This window comes from Cetorhinus maximus, chromosome 2, assembly GCF_964194155.1.
Source record: "Cetorhinus maximus chromosome 2, sCetMax3.hap1.1, whole genome shotgun sequence".
Taxonomy (NCBI): domain Eukaryota; kingdom Metazoa; phylum Chordata; class Chondrichthyes; order Lamniformes; family Cetorhinidae; genus Cetorhinus; species Cetorhinus maximus.
Genome location: NC_135880.1, coordinates 11,355,238 through 11,378,342, shown reverse-complemented (window position 1 = coordinate 11,378,342; position 23,105 = coordinate 11,355,238). Strand labels below are relative to the sequence as shown.

Here is a 23,105-nt window from a genome sequence, read left to right as displayed (position 1 = left end):
TGGGCTACTACCAGGAATGGGCGGGTTGTCTTATGAGGAAAGGTTGGACAGGCTAGGCTTGTATCCACTGGAGTTTAGAAGAGCAAGAGGCAACTTGATTGAAACCTTTAAGATCCTGTGGGGTTTGACAGAGTGAATGTGGAAAGGATGTTTCCTCTTGTGGGACAATCTAGAACTAGGGGTCACGATTTAAAAAAATAAGGGATCGCCTATTTGCTTCGTGGGCTCGCTAAAAAAAGCACCTAGACACCGAGCAGGTGAAGGGTCTCTCAGGCCTCATCAATGGTATTAATCCAAAGAAAAATACTGGATTAAAAATCCAAATCTCTCAGCATCAATGGACCAAGACAACTTTTTCTTTACCTTCTACTTTATTGCTTAATTACTGTAAGTCTCCAGACTGAAGTTAGTGTGAAGCAGAGCACAGCCAGCTCCTGCTTATCAAAAAATGATTTTTTTTTAAAAAAAATTCATTCATGGGATGTGGACGTCTCTGGCAAGGCCAACATTTATTGCCCATTCCTAATTGCCCATTCCTAATTGCCCTTGAACTGAGTGGCTTTCCCAGCCATTTCAGAGGGGCAGTTAAGAGTCAACCACATTGCTGTGGGTCTGGAGTCACATGTAGGCCAGGCCAGGTAAGGACGGCAGATTTCCTTCCCTAAAGGGCACCAGTGAGCCAGATGGGTTTTTACGACAATCGATGATAGTTTCATGGTCACCATTACTAAGACTAGCCTTCAATTCCAGATGTTATTAACTGAATTTAAATTCAGCCAGCTGCCATAGTGGACTTGTACCCAAAGACTGAGCCCGGGTCACTGGACTAGTAATCCAGTGACATTGTCACTACGCCCACATCTCCCCAAAACTACTAATTACTCAGAGCCACCAGTGTGATTCCTGGCCTCAGGGAACGGAGTTATGAATGAAGGTTTAAGAAATTCGACTAAATTTTGCCAGAGCAAAGAAAACAGGAGAGAGACACAATCCAGGATTTTAAATATTGAAAAGTAGCAGTTAACAATCTAGTGATAAGCAGCAGAAACCAGGCCCAACTTAGCACTCACTATCCCAACTGGCATCAAGATCTAAAGTAACTTTGCCATTAACTCAGCACAGACAACTTCAGCCAGCCACTGTTAACCAGCAGAAAAGCCGTTTCCCTATTACATGCAAGGTTTAATTAAGGAAAAGCCGTTTCCCTATTACATGCCAGGTTTAATTAAGTCTAAACTGAATCCAGTACATAGCAGCTAATTGCATTATCAGATATTGCAAAGACTATGGGCCCTGACAACATCCCAGCAATGGTACTGAAGACTTGTGCTCCAGGACTAGCCACACCTCTAGCCAAGCTGTTCCAGAGCAGCCACAACACTTGCATCTACCCAGCAATGCAGAAAATTGCCCAGGTATGTCCTGTCCACGAATAGCAGGACACATCCAACCTGGCCAGTTACCTTCCCATCAGTCTACTCTCAATCATCAGCAAACTGATGCAAGGTCATACAGTCATAGAGTTTATAGCACAGAACCAGGCCCTTCGGCTGTCCCTGCCAGCCATCAAACACCTATCTATTCTAATCCCATTTTCCAGCACTTGGCCCGTAGCCCTGTTATCAGTGTTATCAAGTGGCATACATTCAGGAATAACCTGCTCACTGACGCTCAGTTTGGATTCCAACAGGGTCACTCAGCTCCTGGCCTCATTACAGCCTTAGTCCAAACATGGACAAGAGAGCTGAATTCCAGAGGGGAGGTGAGAGTGACTGTTCTTGACATCAAGGCAGCATTTGACCAAAACTGGAGTCAACGGGAATCAGAGGAAAAATTCTCCACTGGTTGGAGTCATACCTAGCTCAAAGGAATATGGTTGTAGTTGTCGGATGTCGGTCATCTCAGTTCCAGAACATCACTGAAGGATGGTAGTTTCCAAGGCTCAGCCATCTTCAGCTGCTTCATCAATGACCTTCCCTCTATTGTAAGGTCAGGAGTGGGGATATTCGCTGATGATTGTACAATGTTTAGCGCCATTCGCGACTTCTCAAATATTGAAGCATTCCATATGCATATGCAGCAAGACCTGGACAACATTCTGTACTTGGATTTCCAGGAGGCATTTGATAACATGCCACATCAAAGATTATTGCAGAAAATAAAAGCCCGTGTGTAGGTGGTAACATATTAGCATGGATAGAAGATTGGCTGGCTGGCAGAAAACAGAGAGTTTACATAAATGGGTCTTTATCTGATTGGCAGGATGTGACAAGTGGAGTCCCACAGGGATTTATGCTGGGGCCTCAAACTTTTTACAATTTATATCAATGACTCAGATGATGGGAGTGAAGACATGATAGCTAAATTTGCAGACCACACAGAGTTAGGTAGGAAAGTATGTTGCAAAGACGACATAAGGAGTTTGCAGACTGTTATGGATAGGTTAAGTGAGTGGGCAAAAATTTGGCAGACGGAGTATGACATGGGAAAATGTGAAGTTGTTCACTTTGGCAGGAAGAATAAAAAAAGAAAAGTCTTACTTAAACGGAGAACAGCTGCAGAATTTCAAGGTGCAGAGGGATCTCGTTGTTCTAGTGCATGAGTCACAAAAAGTTAGTATGCAGGTACAGCAAGTAATGAAGGCAGCTAATGGAATGTTATCCTTTATTATGAGGGGGATTGAATATAAAAGTAAGGATGTTATGCTTCAGGTATACAGGGCATTGGTGAGACTGCATCTCGAACACTATGTGCAGTTTTGGTCTCCTTATTTAAGGAAGGATGTAAATATGTTGGAGGCAATTTAGAGGAGGTTTACTAAATTGATACCTGGAATGAGCGGGTTGTCTTCTGAGGAAAGGTTGGACAGACTGGGCTTGTTTCCACTGGAGTTTAGAAGAGTGAGGGGTGATTTGATTAAAGTGTAAAAGATCCTGAACGGTGTTAACAAGGTGGACGTTGAAAGGATGTTTCCTCTTGTGAGTGAGTCCAGAACTAGGGGGCACTGTTTTAAAATTAAGGATCACCCTTTAGGACAGAGATGAGGAGAATTGTTTTCTCTCAGAGGGTTGTGCGACTTTGGAACTCTCCGTGTCAGAAGGCAGTGGAAGTGGGGTCACTGAATATTTTTAATACAGAGGTAGATGGATTCTTGTTAGGCAAGGGAATCAGAGGTTATTAGGGGTAGCTAGGAATGTAGAACTTGAAACACAAACAGTTCAGCTGTAATCTTATTGAATGGTGGAGCAGACTCAAGGGGTCAAATGGCCACCTTTTGCTCCTATTTTGTTTGTTCCTATTCAGGCTTGGGCTAATAAGTGGCAAGTAATATTCACACCACACAACTGCCAGTCAATCATCATCTCCAACAAAAGAGAGTCTAACCATCTCCCCTTGATGTTCAACAGCATTACCATTGCTGAACCTCCCACCATCAATATCCTGGGGTTACCTGTGACCAGAAGCTGAACTGGACCAGCCATCTAAATACTGTGGGTACAAGAGCAGGTCAGAGGCTGGGAATTCCGTGGAGAGTAACTCACCTCCTGACTCCCTAAAGCCTGTCCACCATCTACAAGGCACAAGTCAGGAGTGTGATGGAATATTCTCCACTTGCCTGGATGAGTGCAGCTCCAACAACCCCCGAGAAGCTTGACACCATCCAGGACATAGCATCCCGCTTGATTGACACCCCATCCACCACCTTCAACATTCACTCCCTCCACCACCAACGCACAGTGGCAGCAGTGTGTACCATCTACAAGATGCACTGCAGCAACTTACCAAGGCTCCTTCAACAGCACCTTCCAAACCCCCGACCTCTACCACTTAAAACAGGGCTTTTTAAACTGGGTGTTGAGAGATGAGATTCCAGGGTGTCAAGCTCTGCAGCGGCCATGGCTGCTCTGGAGCTCTGACTGAATGTTAAACACTATGAGGCCCCTTTAAATCCTCGCCTTTTTTTAAAATGGAGGGCGTGGGCTAAATGGCCAATTCTTGAGGCCTGATTCCTGCTCCAAAAAACCCACTGAAAAGATAAGTTTTAAAAAATCCATGAAGATTAAATACACTGCCTTCTCTGCTCTCACAGGTGTCTCCACCATTCCGGGTCTCAGGTCCCACTGAGGGGCTACAGCAATTTTTGAAGCCTCGAAATTGGGTCACAGTTGGAAAATCTTTGGGAAACACTGACCTAGATGGACAAGGGCAGCAGACACACGGGAACTCCACCACCTGGAATTTCCCTCCAAGTACCTCACCACCCTGACTTGGAAATATATCGCCGTTCCTTCACTGTCACTGGGTCAAAATCCTGGAACTCCATCCCTAACAGCACTGTGGGAGTACCTACACCACATGGACTGCAACGATTCAAGAAGACAGGTCACCACCACCTTCTCAAGGGCAACTAGGGATGGGCAATAAATGCTGGCCTAGCCAGCGAAGCCCACATTCCATGAAAGAATAAATAAATAAATATTTTATACGATGGCGAAATATAGATGATCCCTGTGTATACGCACGTACGTATACAGAAACGCGCGCGCACTCGCACGTATACAGAAACGCGCGCGCGCACACTCGCACGTATACAGAAACACGCGCGCGCACACTCGCACGTATACAGAAACGCGCGCGCGCACACTCGCACGTATACAGAAACGCGCGCGCGCACACTCGCACGTATACAGAAACGCGCACGCGCACACACGCACACACACACATAGGTATATATAGATACCTATCCACTGCATATGCAATATGCTGCAGTTCAATTTAGTTAATCTTCTTATCATGTCCACGGACAGTCTATACATGGCCCAGCCAGAACTGGACACATTTTTGTGCCTTGTTGAATTCGGCAAGATCTGCAACAGTGTAGGGTTCCTCCAGCAATAGACATTGCAGGAGATGTTGCATAGTCTGTGTCTCAGTTCCACATTCACAAGTTATCGGGCAGGTAGTATATCCCATTTAGTTAATTAATTACCCTTTCTCTCTCCAACAGATACATGTTTATTTGGATTGAGAAACATCAACCACTTCTTCAAATCATCCAAAGTAGCCTTGGCTCAGTGGGTAGAACCAAGTCAGAAGGACATGGTTCAAATCCCATTGAACAATAAATAACAATCTCATGAAATTATTCAATGAAGTGAAGGGGATTTTTTCCTGGTGTCCTGACAAACATTATCCCTCAACTAACACCTTAAAAAAAAAACAACTATCTGGTCACATATCTCATTGCTGTTTGCAAGAGTTTATTGTGCATGAAATTTGGCTGCCACAATTCCTACATTACAACAGTGACAAAGTATTCAAGTACTTCATGAACTAGCTATGAAGTATCTGGGCAAGTCCCGAGGTCATGAAAGCGAGTTGTACGAATTCATGACTTTCTTGGGAAAGATAAGGGGAGAAAATTGGCTGGGGCAAAGAAAAACACAACACGAATTCAGTTTCCAAACAATAAGCATTTGTTTCCCCAATTATAAAGACCCAACTTCGCGAATACCAGCGTGGTTTGATTCACTTTAGAATTTTCCCGTCAGGCCAAGTCACATACAGGATCTTCCACCACACCAGCGTACTGCGTTTTTTCCCTAGAGCCATTCCAATTTTCCTATTTGGGTGTAAAGGTTGGGTGAAATAAAGACTTACTACAGCATCCAGGAATTCAATGCATCTCTTCAATTCTATTCGGGTCTCGCAGAACTGCCTGAAAAGGTTCCTTCCAATCGGCTGCTTGTCACAGAGGCTGTAGTAATCCCTTTCTGAAAAAAAACAAAGTAGTTTTATTCATCTAGGCTGGGGTTGTTTTCCTTGGAGCAGCAAAGGTTGAGAGGGGGCCTGATAGAGGTGTATAAGATTATGAGAGGCATAGATAGGATCAACAGGGGGGCACTTTTTCCTTTAGTAGAGGGGTCAATAACCAGGGGGCATAGTTTTAAAATAAGAGATGGAAGGCTAAGAGGGGCCAAGTGCTGGAAAATGGGATTAGTGTAGTCAGATCTTTGTTGACCGGCGCAGATACGATAGGCCAAATGGCCTCCTTCTGTGCTGTAAATGTCTATGAGTCTATTTAGTGCCTCTTAGCAGGATGCACTGTGCTCCCTCCCTGCTCACCCAACTTCTTTAAGTTACAGGGACCCTCTTATTTCACACAAGGAAAGAAAGAATGGGTAGATACTGGAACCCTCTCCCTCCCAAAATAAGTTTTGAGGCTGAGAGTCAACTGAAAATTTCAAAACTGAGATTGATGGATATTTTTAGGCAAGGGTATTAAGGGATATGGCAGTAACAGGCCAAGGCTCCTTCAACAGCACCTTCCAAATACGCAACCTCTACCACTTGGAACAAGAACAACAGGCCTATGGGGATACCACTACCTGCAGCTTCCCCTCCAAATGACAGGCCATCCTGAATTGGAACCATATCGGTTATTCCCTTCCTCATTGCTGGGTCAAAAATCATAGAACACTGTGGTACCTACTCCACACGGACTGCAGTGGCTCAAGGAGGTGGGTAACCACCACTTTCTTGAGGGTGCTTGGGATGGGCGATAAATGCTAGTCTTGCCAGCAATGCTCACATCCCACAAATGAACGAAAGGGGGAAAAAAAAAGAGTTGGTTAAATGAAGTGAATCTGGAGGCCAGCCATGGTCTTATTGAACAAGGCTAATTGGCCTACTCCTGTTCCTATGGGATATCAAGTTAACATTTCAGGCACGACACTTCCTTCTAATGCTCATCAACCAGTTCTGCACTTCCCAGCATTATTATTTATCTATTTACGGTGGTGGAAAATTAAACAAGGGAATACAGGGGAAGATCAAACAGAAAAAGAAAGCGTACGATAGGCACAAAGAATTAAGCACGGCAGATAGCCTAGACGAATATAGGAAGTGCAGGGACGAAGTAAAAAAGAAAATAAAAGAGAGGGCATGGAAAAAGATTAGCAAGTAAAGTTAAAGATAACCCAAAGATGTTTTACCAATACATTAATGTTAAAAGGTTAGTTAAGGAAAAAGTGGGACCTATCAGAGATGAAGATGGAAAGTCGTGTGTAGATACAGAGGCTGTGGGAAGGGTTTTGAATGAATATTTTGTCTTCCTGTTTACAAAGGAAAGGGAGGATGTAGATAAAGTAGTCCAGGAGGAACACTGCGAGATATTGGACGGGATAGTCATAAAGAGAGAGGAAGTCCTCGTAGGGTTGAAATCCTTGAAAGTTGATAAGTCACCAGGGCCAGATGGATTGTTTCCGAGGCTGCTGAAGGAAGTCAGGGAGGAGATAGCAGATGCTCTGAGGATGATTTTCTAATCTTCACTAGATACAGGGGAGGTACCGGAGGACTAGAGAAATGCAAACGTAGTTCCATTGTTTAAAAAGAGATCAGACGAAAGGCCAAACAATTATAGGCCAGTTAGTCTTACATCAGTGGTGAGCAAATTAGTAGAATCAATCCTGAGAGATAGGATTAACTGTCATGTGGAAAGGCATGGACTAGTCAGGGATGGTCAGCATGGATTTGTTAAAGAAAAGGTCTTGCCTCACAAATTAGATTGAATTCTTTGAGGAAGTGACAAGAAGTGTTGATGAAGGTAGTGCAGCGGATGTTGTGTACATGGATTTTAACAAGGCATTTGACAAGGTCCCACATGACAGATTGGTCAGGAAAGTAAAAGCCCGTGGGTTTCAGGGTAATGTGGCAAACTGGATAAAAGGTTGGCTTTGCAACAGGAAACAAGGGGTAATGGTCTATGGATGCCCTTGCGAATGGAAAGTTATCTCAAGTGGTGTTCCACAGGGCTCGGTGTTGGGGCCCTTGCTGTTTGTGTTATATATTAACGATTTGGACGTGAACGTGGGGGTCATGATTGGGAAATTTGCAGATGACACAAAGATTGGCCGAGTAGTGGATAGTGTAGAGGATAGCCACAATCTCCAAAACGATATAGATGGGTTGGTGGAGTGGGCGGTAAAGTGGCAGATGGATTTTAACATAGAGAAGTGTGAGGTCATACATTTAGGGAGGTCAAACAGTTACAGGGATTACACAATAAATGGGAATATACTAAGAGGGGTAAATGAAGTGAGAGATCTTGGCGTACAAGTACACAGGTCCCTGAAGGCAGCAGTTCAAGTAGACAAGGTTGTGAAGAAGGCATATGGAATGCTCTCCTTCATTGGCAGAGGTGTAGAATATAAAAGTAAGGATATAATGTTGGAATTGTATAAAACAGTAGTGAGGCCACAACTGGAGTATTGTGTGCAGTTCTGGTCATTGCATTACAGGAAGGACGTAATAGCTCTGGAGAGGGTGCAGAGGAGGTTTACAAGAATGTTGCCAGGGTTAGAAAAGTGAGGAGAGATTGGATAGGTTGGGGTTATTTTCCATCGAACAAAGAAGGCTGAGAGGTGACTTGATTGAGGTGTACAAAATTATGAGGGGAATAGATAGAGTGGACAGGATAACATTGTTTCCCTTGGTGGAGAATTCTAGAACCATGGGACATAGAAGATGTAGGGGGGACATGAGGAAGAACTTTTTTACGCAGAGGGTAGTGGGTGTCTGGAATTCGCTGCCCAAGTTGGTGGTAGAGGCAGAAACTTTATACTCTTTTAAAAAGTACCTGGATCTGCACCTTAAGCGCTGTAAGCTGCAGGGCTATGGGCCGGGTGCAGGAAGGTGGGATTAGAAAGGACACCTGGGTGTCTTCGGGCTGGCATGGACAAGATGGGCCGAATGGCCTCCTTCTGTGCTGTAACTTTTCTATGGTTCTATCTCACTGGAGGAGGAGGGTCCACAAATATCCCCATCCTCAATGATGGGGGTGCCCAGCATATCAGTGCAAAAGATAAGGCTGAAGCATTTGCTACAATCTTCAGCCAAAAGTGCCGAGTGGATGATCCATCTTGGTCTCCTCTTGAGGTCCTCAACATCACGGATGCCAGTCTTCTGGCAATTCGATTTACTCCACGTGATATCAAGAAACGGCTGAAGGCACTGGGTACTGCAAAGGCTACGGGCCCTGACAACATTCCAGGAATAGTTGTGAAGGCTTCTGCTCCAGAACTAGCTGCACCCTTAGCCAAGCTGTTCTAGTACAGCCACAACACTCACATGTACTCGGCAATGTAGAAATCTGACCATGTATGTCCTGTCCACAAAAAGCAGGATAAATCCAAACTGGCCAACTACCGCCCCATCAGCCTACTCTCGATCATTAGTAAAGTGATGGAAGGGGTTGTCAATACTGCTATCAAGCAGCACTTACTCAGCAATAACCTGCTCACTGATGCTCAGTTTGGGTTCCACCAGGGCCACTCAGCTCCTGACTTCATTACATTCCTTAGTCCAAACATGGACAGAAGAGCTAGACTTAAGAGGCGAGGTGAGAGTGACTGCTTTTGACATCAAGGCAGCATTTGACCTGAGTGTGGCATCAGGGAGCCCTAGAAAAACTGGAGTCAATGGAAATCAGGGGGGGAAAACACTCCACCAGTTGGAGTCATACCCAACACAAAGGAAGATGGTTATGGTTGTTGGAAGTCAAATCATCTCAACCCCAGGGCATCATTGCAGGAGCTCCTCGGGGTAGTGTCTGAAGCGTTCTGTGCCCATATGCAGCAAGACCTAAACAACCGCGGTTCAAGGCAGCTCAGCACCACCTTCTCAAGGGCAATTGGGCTTGGGCAATAAATGCTGACCTAACCAGCGATGCCCACATCCCATAAATGAGTTTTTAAAAATTTGGACAAATGTACAATAGGTGCAGTGTGCCAGCGAGTGGGGGGAGGGGGAGGAATGGATACCGACCCCAGAGGCGGGAACTTCAATCTAGTGAACAGCTCTGTCCCATTCCCCCCCTCATCTGGAGGAAACTGTGGCATTTATTATCCTCCGACTTCCTTTTACAAAAGTGGTTGTGCATTGACACAAGTCTGAAACTGGAGAAGCTACAACAAAGTGATCAGAAGTAAAAACAGAAAGTGCTGGAAAAACTCAGCAGATCTGGCAGCGTCTGTGGAGAGAGAAACAGAGTTAAGATTTTGAGTCAACGATTCTTCTTCAGAACTGATTAGAAGGTTGCATGTTCCTCATTCTTACTCGTTGATCTGATTTCCCCCCCACCACCCCCCCTCAACCTCCGCCCCCACAAATATTGGGGAATTTCAATATGGTATCTGGCAGGTTCTTGGCAGCAGTCACCCTGAACTCACCCAAATTCCTGATGACCAACGCCAACATATAAAGAGATTATTTCCCTGCACTGATCCCAGCTTTGGTTCAGGCTTGTGAAGCAGAGCTCCTTTGTCCTGCTACATTAGTCTATCTGAAAATCTTCTCCCAGGATCTTTTTAAATCCTCTTTGAGTTAACTTTTATATTTTTAAACAGGTCTCAAAGCCGGGATTGAGATGAGTGCCAAGCTGGCGAAGCCACATTTATCAATCATTCCTAGTTGCCCTGAGGCGGTAGTTGGCCCCTCTCTTTGAACCATTGGAATCTGTCTGGTGATATTCCTCCCATTATAGTGTTACATAAGGAATTTGGGGATTTTGACTCAGCAATGAAGAGGGAATAGCAAAATACATCCAAGTCCTGATGGTGTGAAACCTCCTGATGAGCTTTAAAGACTCAACAGTTGCAGTTTACCAAGTCATTCCTACATAACTTCCCTCCAATGCCATCAGTCAGCCTCGCTGCTCTCCTGAATGACCCTCGACTCAGTGACCCAAACCGCACGTAGTATTCAAGGTGCAGACTATACAGAGCACTCACCCTTTCAGCTTTATCTCTAGGCATTTGAACTCAATTAATTGCCAATTAATTATATTGCCAACGTGGGGTAGTGCGAACTTGTCCACTTTGGCAGGAAGAATAGAAAAGTGCCATATTATCTAAATGAAGAGAGAGATTGTAGAACTCTGTGGTACAGAGGGAGCTGGGTGCCCTGGTACATTTTTAAAAATTCATTCATGGGATTTGGGGGTCACTGGCTGGGCCAGCATTTACTACCCATCCCTAATTGCCCTTGAGAAAGTGGTGATGAGCTGCCTTCTTGAGCCGCTGCAGTCCATGTGGTGTAGGTACACCCACAGTGCTGTTAGGGAGGGAGTTCCAGGATTTTGAGCCAGCGACAGTGAAGGAACAGCAACATATTTCCAAGTCAAGATGGTGAGTGACTTGGTGGGGATCTTCCAGATGGTGCTGTTCCCATCTATCTGCTGCCCTTGTCCTTCTGGATGGTAGTGGTCATGGATTTGGAAGGTGCTGTCGAAGGAGCCATTGAAGAAGCCTTGGTGAATTGCGGCAGTGCATCTTGTAGATGGTACACACTGCTGCTACTGTGCGTCGGTGGTGGATGGGGTGCCAATCAAGCAGGTTGCTTTGTCCTGGACAGTGTCAAGTTTCTTGAGCGTTGCAGGAGCTGCACTCATCCAGGCAAGTGGGGAGTATTCCATCACACTCCTGATTTGTGCCTTGTAGATGGTGGACAGGCTTTGGGGAATCAGGAGGCGAATTACTCGTCACAGGATTCCCAGCCTCTGAGGTGAATTGCAAGAAGTTAGTGTGCAGGTACAGCAAGTGATTAGGAAGGCAAATGGAATGTTGCCGCTTATTACAAGGGGAATGGAATATAAAAGAAAGGATAGTTTGCTACAGTTATATAGGGTTATTGGTGAGACCACATCTAGAATACTGTGTACAGTTTTGGTCACCATATTTAAGGAAGGATATTATTGCATTCGAAGCAGTTCAGGGAAGGTTCACTCGACGGATTCCTGGGAAGGGGTGTGTTATCCTATGAGGAAAGGTTGGACAGGCTGGGCCTGTATCCTTTGGAGCTTAGAAGACTGAAAGGTGGTGATCTTATTGAACTATATAAGATCCCGACAGGACTTGACAGGGTGGATGCCGAAAGGATGCTTCCCTGTTGGGACAGACCAGACCTAGGGGACACTGTTTAAAAATAAAGGGTCTCCTATTTAAGACAGAGATGAGAAGAATTTATTTCTCTCAGAGGGTCATGAGCCTCGGAACTCTCTTCCCGAGAGCGGTATGAATATTTTTAAGGCAGGGATAGATTCCTGACTAACAAAGGGTATTAGGGTAGGTGGGAATGTGGAGCTGAGGCCACAATGAGATCAGTCATGATCTTACTGAATGGCGGAGCAGGCTCGAGGGGTCAAAAGGCCTACTCCTGCTCCTAATGTGTACGCTCGTATCCCATTTCCTGACTTGACTGTCACCACTCTCGACCTAATGAACCACTCTTGTGTATTTTCAAGTCGATTGGAACTTGTCTAGTGCTTGGCTCCTTGAAATCGTCCAAATTGGCTGCTGCATTTCCTGCATTACAACAGGAGCTACACTTCAATACTACCTCATTGGCTGTAAGCCGCTTTGGAGCGTTCTGAGGTAGTGAAAGGTGCAATGGAGAAGTGGAAGTCTTTCTTTTTCCTCTTCTTCCAAAACGACTGCCATTGCCTCAGTCTTTGTCACTAAGCACTCTGAGGTATTATTCAGCTATTGTTTAATCATTCCCTCGGGGTTACCTCAAATCTGCTGGTATCAAAACTCTCTGAAATGTACATAGCACCATTTGATGTTGACACCCTCAGTTTTTTTTTAAAAATCTAAATAAGATTACATCATATGTTTACAATCCCCTGTCATACTCCCATCCAGTGTTCTCCTGGACTACTTTCAATCACATTAGGAGCAGGACAGGTATTTGCCAGAAATAAAAACAAAAAAATGCTGGAAAAACTCAGCAGGTCTAACAGCATCTGAGGATAGGAAGACAGAGTTAACGTTTCGAGTCCACATGACTCTTCAGAGTCTGCTTGTACAACACTCCTTCCAGGCCAATATATCCTTCCTCTGGTGCAGTGCCAAGTACTGGCAAGTGATACAGTGCCAAATACACAGTAATTCAGATCTTGTCTAACTTTGCATTGCTGTAGCAAAACTTTCTCCCCTTTACATTCTAGCCACCATTATTCCGTTTGCCTTTTTGATTTTTTTTATACTTGACTACTCCATTTTAGTGATCCAGTATATTTAATATAAATATATATCTGGTTAAACTTATTCTTTCATGGGATGTGGGCATCACTGGCAAGGCCAGGATTTGTTATCCATCCCTAATTGCCCTTGAGCTGAGTGGCTTGCTCGGCCATTTCAGAGGGCAGTTGAGAGTCAACCATGTTGCCAATGGGTCTGGAGTCACATGGAGGCCAGGCCAGGTGAGGACAACAGCTTTCCCTCCCTAAAAGCCAACGACAATCAATCAATCAGTCACTATTACTGAGTCTAGCTTTATATTCCAGATTTTATTTAACTGAATTTAAATTCCACCAGCTGTTGTAGTGGGATTTGAACCCATGTTCCCAGGGCATTAGCCTCCATCCCTGGATTCCTAGTCCAGTGACATTACCACCGCCCTGTGTACCTCAAAGTCTCTCTGGGCCTCCGCCATTCCTGGATTTCACTATTTAAATAATGACACAGTCTCAGTTTTCCCTGTATAAATCGATTCCTTGTTTTGAGTCGACTACATCTACGATGCAACAGACAACTGATTTGAACCCAGGGTTGCCAACTCTGGAGATTTTATCAAATGACTTGAACTCTCAAATATCCTTCCCCAAACCCCCCAGCACACCCCCACATCTCCAATATTTTATAAGCAATAAGCAAATGAGCTCAAAGAAAACGGTTTTTAAAAATGCACACGATGCTTTGAAACACCCTTATGGTTTTTGCCTACAATTGTCCCAATGATTCACCTTTAATTCCTGGGGACCCCAGGCTAATCCTGGAGGGTTGGTGAAGCCTGCCCGCCCCCACTGTGCAATTTAAAAAGAATTAGGAATTAATTAAGATTGGGCAAAAGGGAAAGAAAAATCTGAATTCTTTTAACATCTCAAACATCTTGTTACGGTCCATACGTCGAATTACCTTACGAAGTACAGGAATTATATTGCAGCTCAGCATGGCATCCATTTTTCTCCCTGAACACCCATGATATAAAATTAAAAGTTCACCACTTTACCTTCTCGTGTTATTTCAGGGCTGTCTCAGCTTGACTTAGTGGTATCATAGAATCTATGACAGAAACGAGCCGTTTGAACCATCGGTCCCACTTGCACTGAACACCAGCCTCCTCCCGCTCTGATGACCTCTTCTCACTCTGGAAATTTCCACTCTATCCTCTTCCCCTCTCATGTATGCATCTAGCCTTCCCTAGGCAAGAACAGGCCCAAGAGCCCGAGCGTGTTCCTAAACGCAGTTATCCCTCAACAATGACCAACAAAAACAGATCATGCTTGTTATTGGTGGGACCTGGCTGTGTGTGTGTAACTTGGCCCTCCACTTTGCCTGCACAGTAATTCCTTGGCTGTGAAACCACTGGGAGGCCCTGTTGGCATGATTGGTGCTATTTTAAATGCCAGTTTATTCTTTCCTTATCGTGCTGCAATAGAAACCTTGGATTAATGACAACAGTATCCCTTTCCCCACTCCACAAAATCCCTCCTGAACAGTTTGTAACCAGGAATGTTTAGCTCTCAGCCCAAACTGCTGACGCACTTCCTACATTACGAAAGAAATGTCAACCTCGTCATCTCGTAAATCAGGAAGCACACTCTTCAAAGTCAAGAGATTTGATATAAAAAATATTTTGCTGTTTATTGCAAACGAAAGAATGCAACACAGATCGGCAATTACTTAATAAACCTCATTTTTGGCTGAGTGAATTTCTAACTGGTCACATGAAGCTACACTTAGTCCCACAGTTTATCTACGCTTATACAAGAATCCTTGAACTCCACACACCCTACCCCCCGTTTAATTTTCTCCCACTTTCCATTCCAAATTAAGACCAATTAACATTTCCACGAGAAATGAAATCAGAGCCCATGCTTTTATATTTGTTAATTCTGTATTTCAGATCCCTAGGCTATAACACTGCCAAAAACCGTCTCCCTTATCCTGTTAGCTCATTTGCAGACTGGGATATTTGTCGACCCGCGATTTTATTGCTGGGATACAGCAGCAGGGTTTTACAATGTAAACACAGGAAGCCAAGCTACAGATGTCACTCTCCTATCACGGGAGCTGCAAAAGCACCAAACACAGAAGCGCGTTTATCTGCAAATACAGAGCTAATCAGAATATCAAGGACTCAGTACAAACTAGGGCTGGAATTTTGCAGCCCCCCCCAGCGCCCCCCCAGCCGTGGCAGGGCCGACAAGCTATTGAAATCCCCGCTCACACCGGCAGGACCCAGAAAAGCCCGCCAGCGTGAGGGGCTGGAAAATTCCAGCCCAGGTCTCTAAAGCTATTGGTTCTCCAGATTGTGGGTCACTCGTATGGAAATGTCATCAATGCGCTCCAGGCCCACCAATATAAACCAGCCCAGGAACACAGGCAGTCACAGAAAAAGCTGAGGTAATCAATGATTTCAAAAGGAAACTATGGACACATGAAGGAAATAAACTTGCAGGACCATATGGATGGGGCGGGGAGGGATGTGGTCAAGGGACTGACTGAATTGTTCTACAGAGAGCCAGCATGGACTTGATGGGCCGAATAGCCTCCTCCTACGCCGTAATGAGGTTATGACTCAATAAGCAGATAGTATTTGTTTGCTACTGGAACATGCACAGCAGGCTTAGCCTGTTGTCTAACACACTTTAAAACGACAATATTCCTGCAGCAAAATCTGCAAACTCTCCCACTTTATCAAATACTTAAACAGAAGGGGGAGATGGTGGAATAGTGACATTGTTGCTGGACTGGTAATCCAGAGGCCCAGGCTAATGCTCTGGGGACACGAGTTCAAATCCCACACAGCAGCTAGTGGAATTTGCATTCAAGTTGTAAATCTGGAATTGAAAGCTAGCCTCAGTGACAGCGATGGCAACCACGAAACTATCGATCACCATTAAAAAAAACCCATCTGGTTTTTTTAATGCCCTTTAGGGAAGGAAATCTGCCGTCCTTCCCGTCTGGCCTACATGTGACTCCAAACCCATACCAATGTCCTTACTATCCTCTGAAATGTTCAGCTGAAGGCCAATTAGGGACGGGCAACAAACACTGACTTTGCCAGTGATGCCCACATCCCATGAAAGAATAAACAAAAAAAGATCTGTAATATTACCACCCCGCTGGGTTAAATCTGAGCATGGTCCCGGTTACAGGAAGTATTGTTACTTCCCGAGCACACACTCCAAGACTTGCTGCTCTCTCCCAGAGAACACTCTCTATCCCAACCCTTTCGCCTTATGGTACTGTAACAGACACCAATCACCCATTTGTCACAAACTCCTGCAATCTCCACTTCCAATGAAGAATGGCTACTGTGGACTCCCACGCAGCAGACCACCTGCCCCCACCCCCCCCAGCAGCCAAATTTCTTCTGACTGGTCTCCTGCCTGGAAGCAACTATCTATATTTGTGAGGATAGAAAACATGCTCCCTGAGGAAATCGCAAGATGCAAGGGCCCTCCTGTGAATCGGCATTTTGCTGATATCACATCCTTCGTGATTTTGGTACATCAGTTACCCTTCAGAAACACATCATTGCCGCAAAGCACTTTGGGGCATCCTGAGCGGAGAAAGGTGCTGCTGATCTCAATTACTTTTTCCTGCACTTCTCTTTCTCAATCCATTTGCCCATTTTATATTCTCATCCCATTTCTCTGTCTCCCAACTGCCATGTTAGATTAACGCTCCTCACTCCATTACTTGCCACAGCAATAGTTACTCTTCAAAAAAAAAGAGGACATTGGTCCCAATCCTAGGGAGGAACCAAATATGACATATGGGGAAAAGATTATGCAACGAGTTATAATGATCTGGAATACACTGCCTGAAAAGGGTGTGCAAGTAGGTTCAATAGAATTTTCAAAAAAATAACTGGATAAGTTGCCCATTGTCCTAGGCAATATTTATCCCTCAACCAACAGCTCGAAACAGATTATATCATCAGTATCACATTGCCCTCTGTGGGAGCTTGCTGTGTGCAGACTGGCTGCCATATTTCCCTACATTACAGCAGCGACTACACTTCATAAGTACTTGTAGGGGTAGGATAGCATAGCAGTTATGTTGTTGGATGAGTAATCCAGAGGCCTGGATGATCCAGAAACAGGAGTTGGGATCCCACTGTGGCAGCTGGGAGAATTTAACGTCTTTAGATAAAATCTGCAATGAAAGGTTAGTCTCTGTCATGGTGGCCATGAAACTACCAGATTATCATAAAGACCCATGCTTTTCGCCAATGCCTTTGAGGCCCTTAAGTCGGTCTGGCCCACGTGTGACTCCTGATCCACAGCAATGTGGCTGACTCATAAACACCCTCTGAAATGGCCTAGCAAGTCACTCAGTCGTATTCAAGGAGGCAGCTTACCACCACCTTCGAGGCAATTAGGGAAAGCCAATAAATAATGCCTTAAAAGCGACACCCACATCCCATGAGTAAAAGAAAACCTCATTCGCCGTGATGCATTTTGGAATACCCTGAAGTTGCACAAGGTGCTATATAAATGCATGCCTTTCTGTCAAGATTGTATAATGATGTATCCATATACATGCAATGTGATACATTGACATGGCATGTAATTTATTTGGTACTTCAATGCACACAAGCTTATGGAACAATCACAACGAGACACATTTAGGGACAGCACTAACAGAGTCAAGATAATTACATTCTGCATCGAGTGCCATTAGAACATTCCAAAATAAAAAAAACAACTAGCCATTTCCCCTTCGGGAAATATTAGTAGAATGGATTCTCGCATAAGAGAAGCCAACTTGCCAACACACAGAGGTAAAAGTGCCTCCGCTTATACTGCCTTTTAAGTGTGAGGATCTCATCTCATCTAAAGACAAAGGCTTTTATATCTGTAACACATGCAGCTTCCCCTGCTGTCCAGTCTCAGCAGTCAAGATCAGCTCAGTAAGTTTTGTCTGAATGGAGCCTCTTGCACAAGAGGCTAGAATAGGAGTTCAATCCATCGGGCCTGGTCCACTATTCAGCTCCTGAAGTCGAATTTCCTGTCTTTGCTCAGTGTCCCTTGACAATAATTCTCAATCCAAGTGTCCAAAGCCTTTTAAAGGACATCAAGGGGAGATAATGTGGGAAATGAGTAGGATGTGCATTTGTAAAAATGTTTCCCGATTTCACTGCTAAATGGTGTATCTCTAAATTTTAGGATTATGCCTCCTTTTTGTAGATTGGCCCACGGGAAATTGGTTTCTCTGAATTGATTCTATTGAATCCCTTAACCAATTTAAAGGCCTTGATGAGATCATCCCTCAATCTTCCAAATTCAAGGGAATAAAATCCATGTTTATGCAACATTCCTCATAATTTTACCCTTTAAGACCCGATATCATTCTGGTGAATCTGGACTGTGCCCCTTCCAAAGCCAATATAACCTCCCTTGAAGTTTGCAGCTCTATACCTGAACACAGTACTCCAGGCCTTACCAAGGTCTGTGCAACTAAAGCATCACTTTCTCCCCCTTGTAACACAGCCCTCTTGAGATAAAGGCCAATATTCCATCAGCCTTCTCCATCACTTTTTGCACCTGTGCATTTGCTTTTAATGATCTGTGTACATGGACACCAAATCCCACTGGACCTCAAGAGGTTCCAAACTCTCACCATTAAGGAAATATTTCAACTTGGCCTCTGTTGGATTCAAAGCGGATAACCTCACACTTCCCCTCATTGAACTCCATCTAACATAGTTTGTCTAATATCCCTTTGCAACTTCCCACTGCTATCTACACAACTTACTGTCTCCTCCTAACACAAACCGGAGAGAGATCCTGACTCAACCATACAACCACACCCGTAAGCCACAGTGTAGACGGACTCTGTGGAGCCACTTGGGTGGATGCAGTCCATCACTAATTCAGGCAACATCTGTTCAAGTGCCCTGGTCTAATTATCAAACAAAACCTCTGGTGCTGTTGTCACAAGTCTGGGCAAGTTGCCAACCACTCATAAAACCTTTTGAGTTTATTAGGAGGATTTCCAGGCTTCCTCGCACCACCCTATCCGTCAAATGATTGGATTTGCGTTAACAATAATCTCCCAAGGACTTTCTTGCTTGCTTCCACTCCAGAGACTGAGCATAAAACCTAGTGCAGTACTGAAGTAGTGCTGCCCTGTCGGAGCTGTCATCTTTTGGATGAGACATTAAACTGAGGCTCCAGCTGTCCTCTCAAGATTCCCCCACACTATTACAAAGAGGAACAGGGAAATCCTCTGCTATGTCCTGCTCAGTACCCTCAACCCCTCATCAGTAAAAACAGATTATATGGTCATTACCTCCTTGCTGTTTATAGGAACTTGCTGTGAGTAAATTGGCTGCCAGTTTGCCTGCAATACAACAGTGACTATATTTCAAAGGTGCGTCATTGACTGAAAAGTGCTTTGGGACATCCCGAGGTTGTGAAAGAAAGATGGAAGTTCTTTCATTAGGGAGTGGGAGAGTCATTTTCCCCAAAGCAATTTTCCTGAGATAGGCAGAGGTTTCCCCCTCTTTATCCACCACCAACCCTCAGCCCACAACCACATCAACCCCCCTCCAGCCACCCAACCTCTCTTGTTCGATTCCCTGAGGGGTTAGCTTTCACAGAATCACACAGTGCAGAAGAGGCCCTTCGGCCCATCGAGTCTGCACCGACATGTGAGAAACACCTGACCTACCTACCTAATCCCATTTACCAGCACTTGGCCCATAGCCCTTGAATGTTATGATGTGCCAAGTGCTCATCCAAGTACTTTTTAAAAGGATGTGAGGCAACTCGCCTCCACCACCCTCCCAGGCAGCGCATTCCAAACCGTCACAATCCTCTGGGTAAAAAGGTTTATCCTCACATACCCCCTAAAGCTCCTGCCCCTCACCTTAAACTTGTGTCCCCTCGTGACTGACCCTTCAACTAAGGGGAACAGCTGCTCCTTATCCACCCTGTCCATGCCCCTCAATCTTCTACCCCTCCATCAGGTCGCCCCTCAGTCTTCTCTGCTCCAACGAAAACAACCCAAGTCTATCCAACCTCTCTTCATAACTTAAATGTTTCATCCCAGACAACATCCTGGTGAATCTCCTCTGCACCCCCTCCAGTGCAATCACATCCTTCCTATAATGTGGCGACTAGAACTGCACATAGTACTCCAGCTGTGGCCTCACCAAGGTTCTATACAACTCCAACATGACCTCTCTACTTTTGTAATCTATGCTTTGATTGATAAAGGCAAGTGTCCCATATGCCTTTTGCACCACCCCACTAACATGGCCCTCCCCCTTTAGAGATCTATGGACACACACGCCAAGGTCCCTTTGTTCCTCAGAACTTCTTAGTGCCATGCCGTTCATTGAATACTTCCTTATCAAATTACTCCTTCCAAAGTGTATCACCTCACACTTTTCAGGGTTAAATTTCATCTGCCTTTTATCTGCCCATTTGACCATCCCGTCTATATCTTCCTGTAGCCCAAGACACTCAACCTCACTGTTAACCACCCAGTCAATCTTTGTGTCATCCGCAAAGTTATTAATTCTACCCCCCACATAGTCATCTATGTCGTTTATAGAAATGACAAATAATAGGGGACCCAGCACAGATCCCTGTGGTACGCCACTGGACACTGGCTTCCAGTCACTAAAGCATCCTTCTGTCATCACCCTCTGTCTCCGACAACTAAGCCAATTTTGAATCAACCTTATCAAATTACCATATATCCCATGTGCATTTGCCTTCTTTATAAGTCTCCCATGTGGGACCATGTGAATGGCTTTGCTGAAATCCATATAAACTACATCAATTGCACTACCCTAATCTACACACCTGGTCACCTCCTCAAAAAATTCAATCAAATTTGTTAGGCATGACTTCCCTCTGACAAAGCCATGCTGACTATCCCTGATCAAACCTTGCCTCTCCTAGTGGAGATAGATTCTCTCCTTCAGAATTTTCTCCAATAGTTTCCCTACCACTGACGTGAGAATCACTAGCCTGTAGTTCCCTGGCTTATCTCTACAACCCTTCTTAAATAGCGGAACCACATTAGCTGTTCTCCAGTCCTCTGGCAACTCCCCCGTGGTCAGAGAGGAATTAAAAATTTGGGTCAGAGCCCCTGCAATCTACTCCCTTGCCTCCCTCAGCAGTCTGGGACATAAATCATCTGGACCTGGAGATTTGTCCACTTACAAGCCTGCCAACACCTCCAATACCTTGTCACTCCCTATGTCAATTTGCTTAAGAACCTCGCAGTCTCTCTCCCCGAGTTCGATACCTTCATCCTCATTCTCTTGGGTGCAGATGGATGTGAAGTATTCATTCAACACTCTAGTGATGTCCTCTGGCTCCACCCATAGATTGCCCCCTTGGTCGCTTATGGGCCCTACTCTTTCCCTGGTTGTCCTCTTCCCATTGATATACTTATAGAATATCTTGGGATTTTCCCTACTTTTACCAGCCAGAGCTATCTCATATCCCCTCTTTGCTCTCCTAATTGCTTCCTTAAGCTCCACCCTGCACTTTCTGTACTCCACTCATGCCTCCGCCGATTTGCTTCCCTTCTACCTGCTAAAACCTTCTCTTTTCCTTCTCATCTTTGCTGGCTAGTTATGAAAGGTGCAATGTTAATGGCCATGGTGACTACTGAAAGGGTCAAAGGGCTAGAAAGCCAACCTTTTTGTGCAATTTGCACCTTTCATACAACACATTTTTCATGATTTGGCCGCTGTCAACTCAGCTGCTGGTTAGAGCAAGCCCACACCATAGAACCAACATAAAAATCAACAGGCCGACTACTACTTCCTGCCAATACTCTGCTTACCGATTGTTACATTACATAAGGAAGTTTGAACAGAATACCTTCTTTGTTCAACCTTCAGCACATTGACTAATTGAGGTGGATAAATTCCAATCTAGGGCAACAAGTTACAACCATCCTGCCAACATCATCAGTTAACCCCTCTGCAGCCTACGATTCATCTTAACTGATCAGGGTAATTACGGTTTGCTCACATATAAAGGTTTAGATTATTTGTCAAGTGGGTTATGACTAACAGCTTCCACACAGATCCAGAAAAGTGCCAGGCCCAATCTAAGGTTGATGCTCTGGCTTGGGAGTTTTGGATGAACTCTTGTTCAACAGTCTAAGTTTGAGTTAGCTGATTTCAGTCAGTAAAAAAAATATAATTTTAATTTATATAGCACCTTACACATCCTCAGAACGTCCCAAAGCACATTAAAGCTAACTTTTCTTTCTTTTATTCTTTTGTGGAATGTAGGCATTACTGGCAAAGCCAGCATTTAAGCCCATCCCCAGTTACCCTTGAGGGCAGTTAAGAGTCAACCACATGGCTGCGGCCTGGAGTCACATGTAGGCCAGGCCAGGTAAGAATGGGAGGTTTCCTTCCCTAAAGGGTGTGAGCGAACCAGATGAGTTTTCATAACAATCGATGATAGTCTCAGTGACGGCGAAACTTTCTTTATATTCCAGGCTTATTACTTGAATTTAAATTCCACCAGCTGCCGTGGTGGGTTGAACCTGTGTCCCCACAGCATTAGCCTGGGCCTCTGGATTACTAGTCTAGTATTACCACTACGCCACTGTCTCCCACCAAAGTATTGCCATTGTTGTAATGCAGGTAACAGGGCAGGCAACGTGCACATAACACACTCTCACAAACAGCGATGTGATCATGACCAGATAGTCTGTTTTACTGTAGCAGATTGAGGGGTCAGTATTGACCAATACACTCTGCTTTGTGTGTCAACAAGTGCTTCACCCTCTGAATAGACTAGCTCTTATTTTTAAGGCTATGCCCCCTGCCTCTGTGCTCCCCCACTGGAGGAAATAGTTTCTCTCCATCTACCCCATCAAATCCTTAATCATTTGAAACATTACAGTTGAATCACTCCTTAATCACCATGATATCTCTGGCGTCATGTAGCATACCAATGGGGAGTTAATCATTCTGATTCAATCTCTGCCAAACTGCAACTAACTGTTGAAAGTGGGTAGATAAGAACTGGAGAACATGAGAAATGT

General features: G+C 44.7%; 1 protein-coding gene across 1 annotated transcript in view; it reads right to left on the bottom strand.

The window, feature by feature from the left end:
* LOC144692257 (G protein-coupled receptor kinase 5-like) overlaps positions 1–23,105 on the bottom strand; it is a 137,082-nt gene that overhangs the window by 57,675 nt on the left and 56,302 nt on the right. Inside the window, exon 3 of the mRNA XM_078560859.1 lies at positions 5,662–5,774. Within this exon, the coding sequence (XP_078416985.1) occupies positions 5,662–5,774 (113 nt within the window). The remainder of the gene's footprint in view (positions 1–5,661; positions 5,775–23,105) is intronic.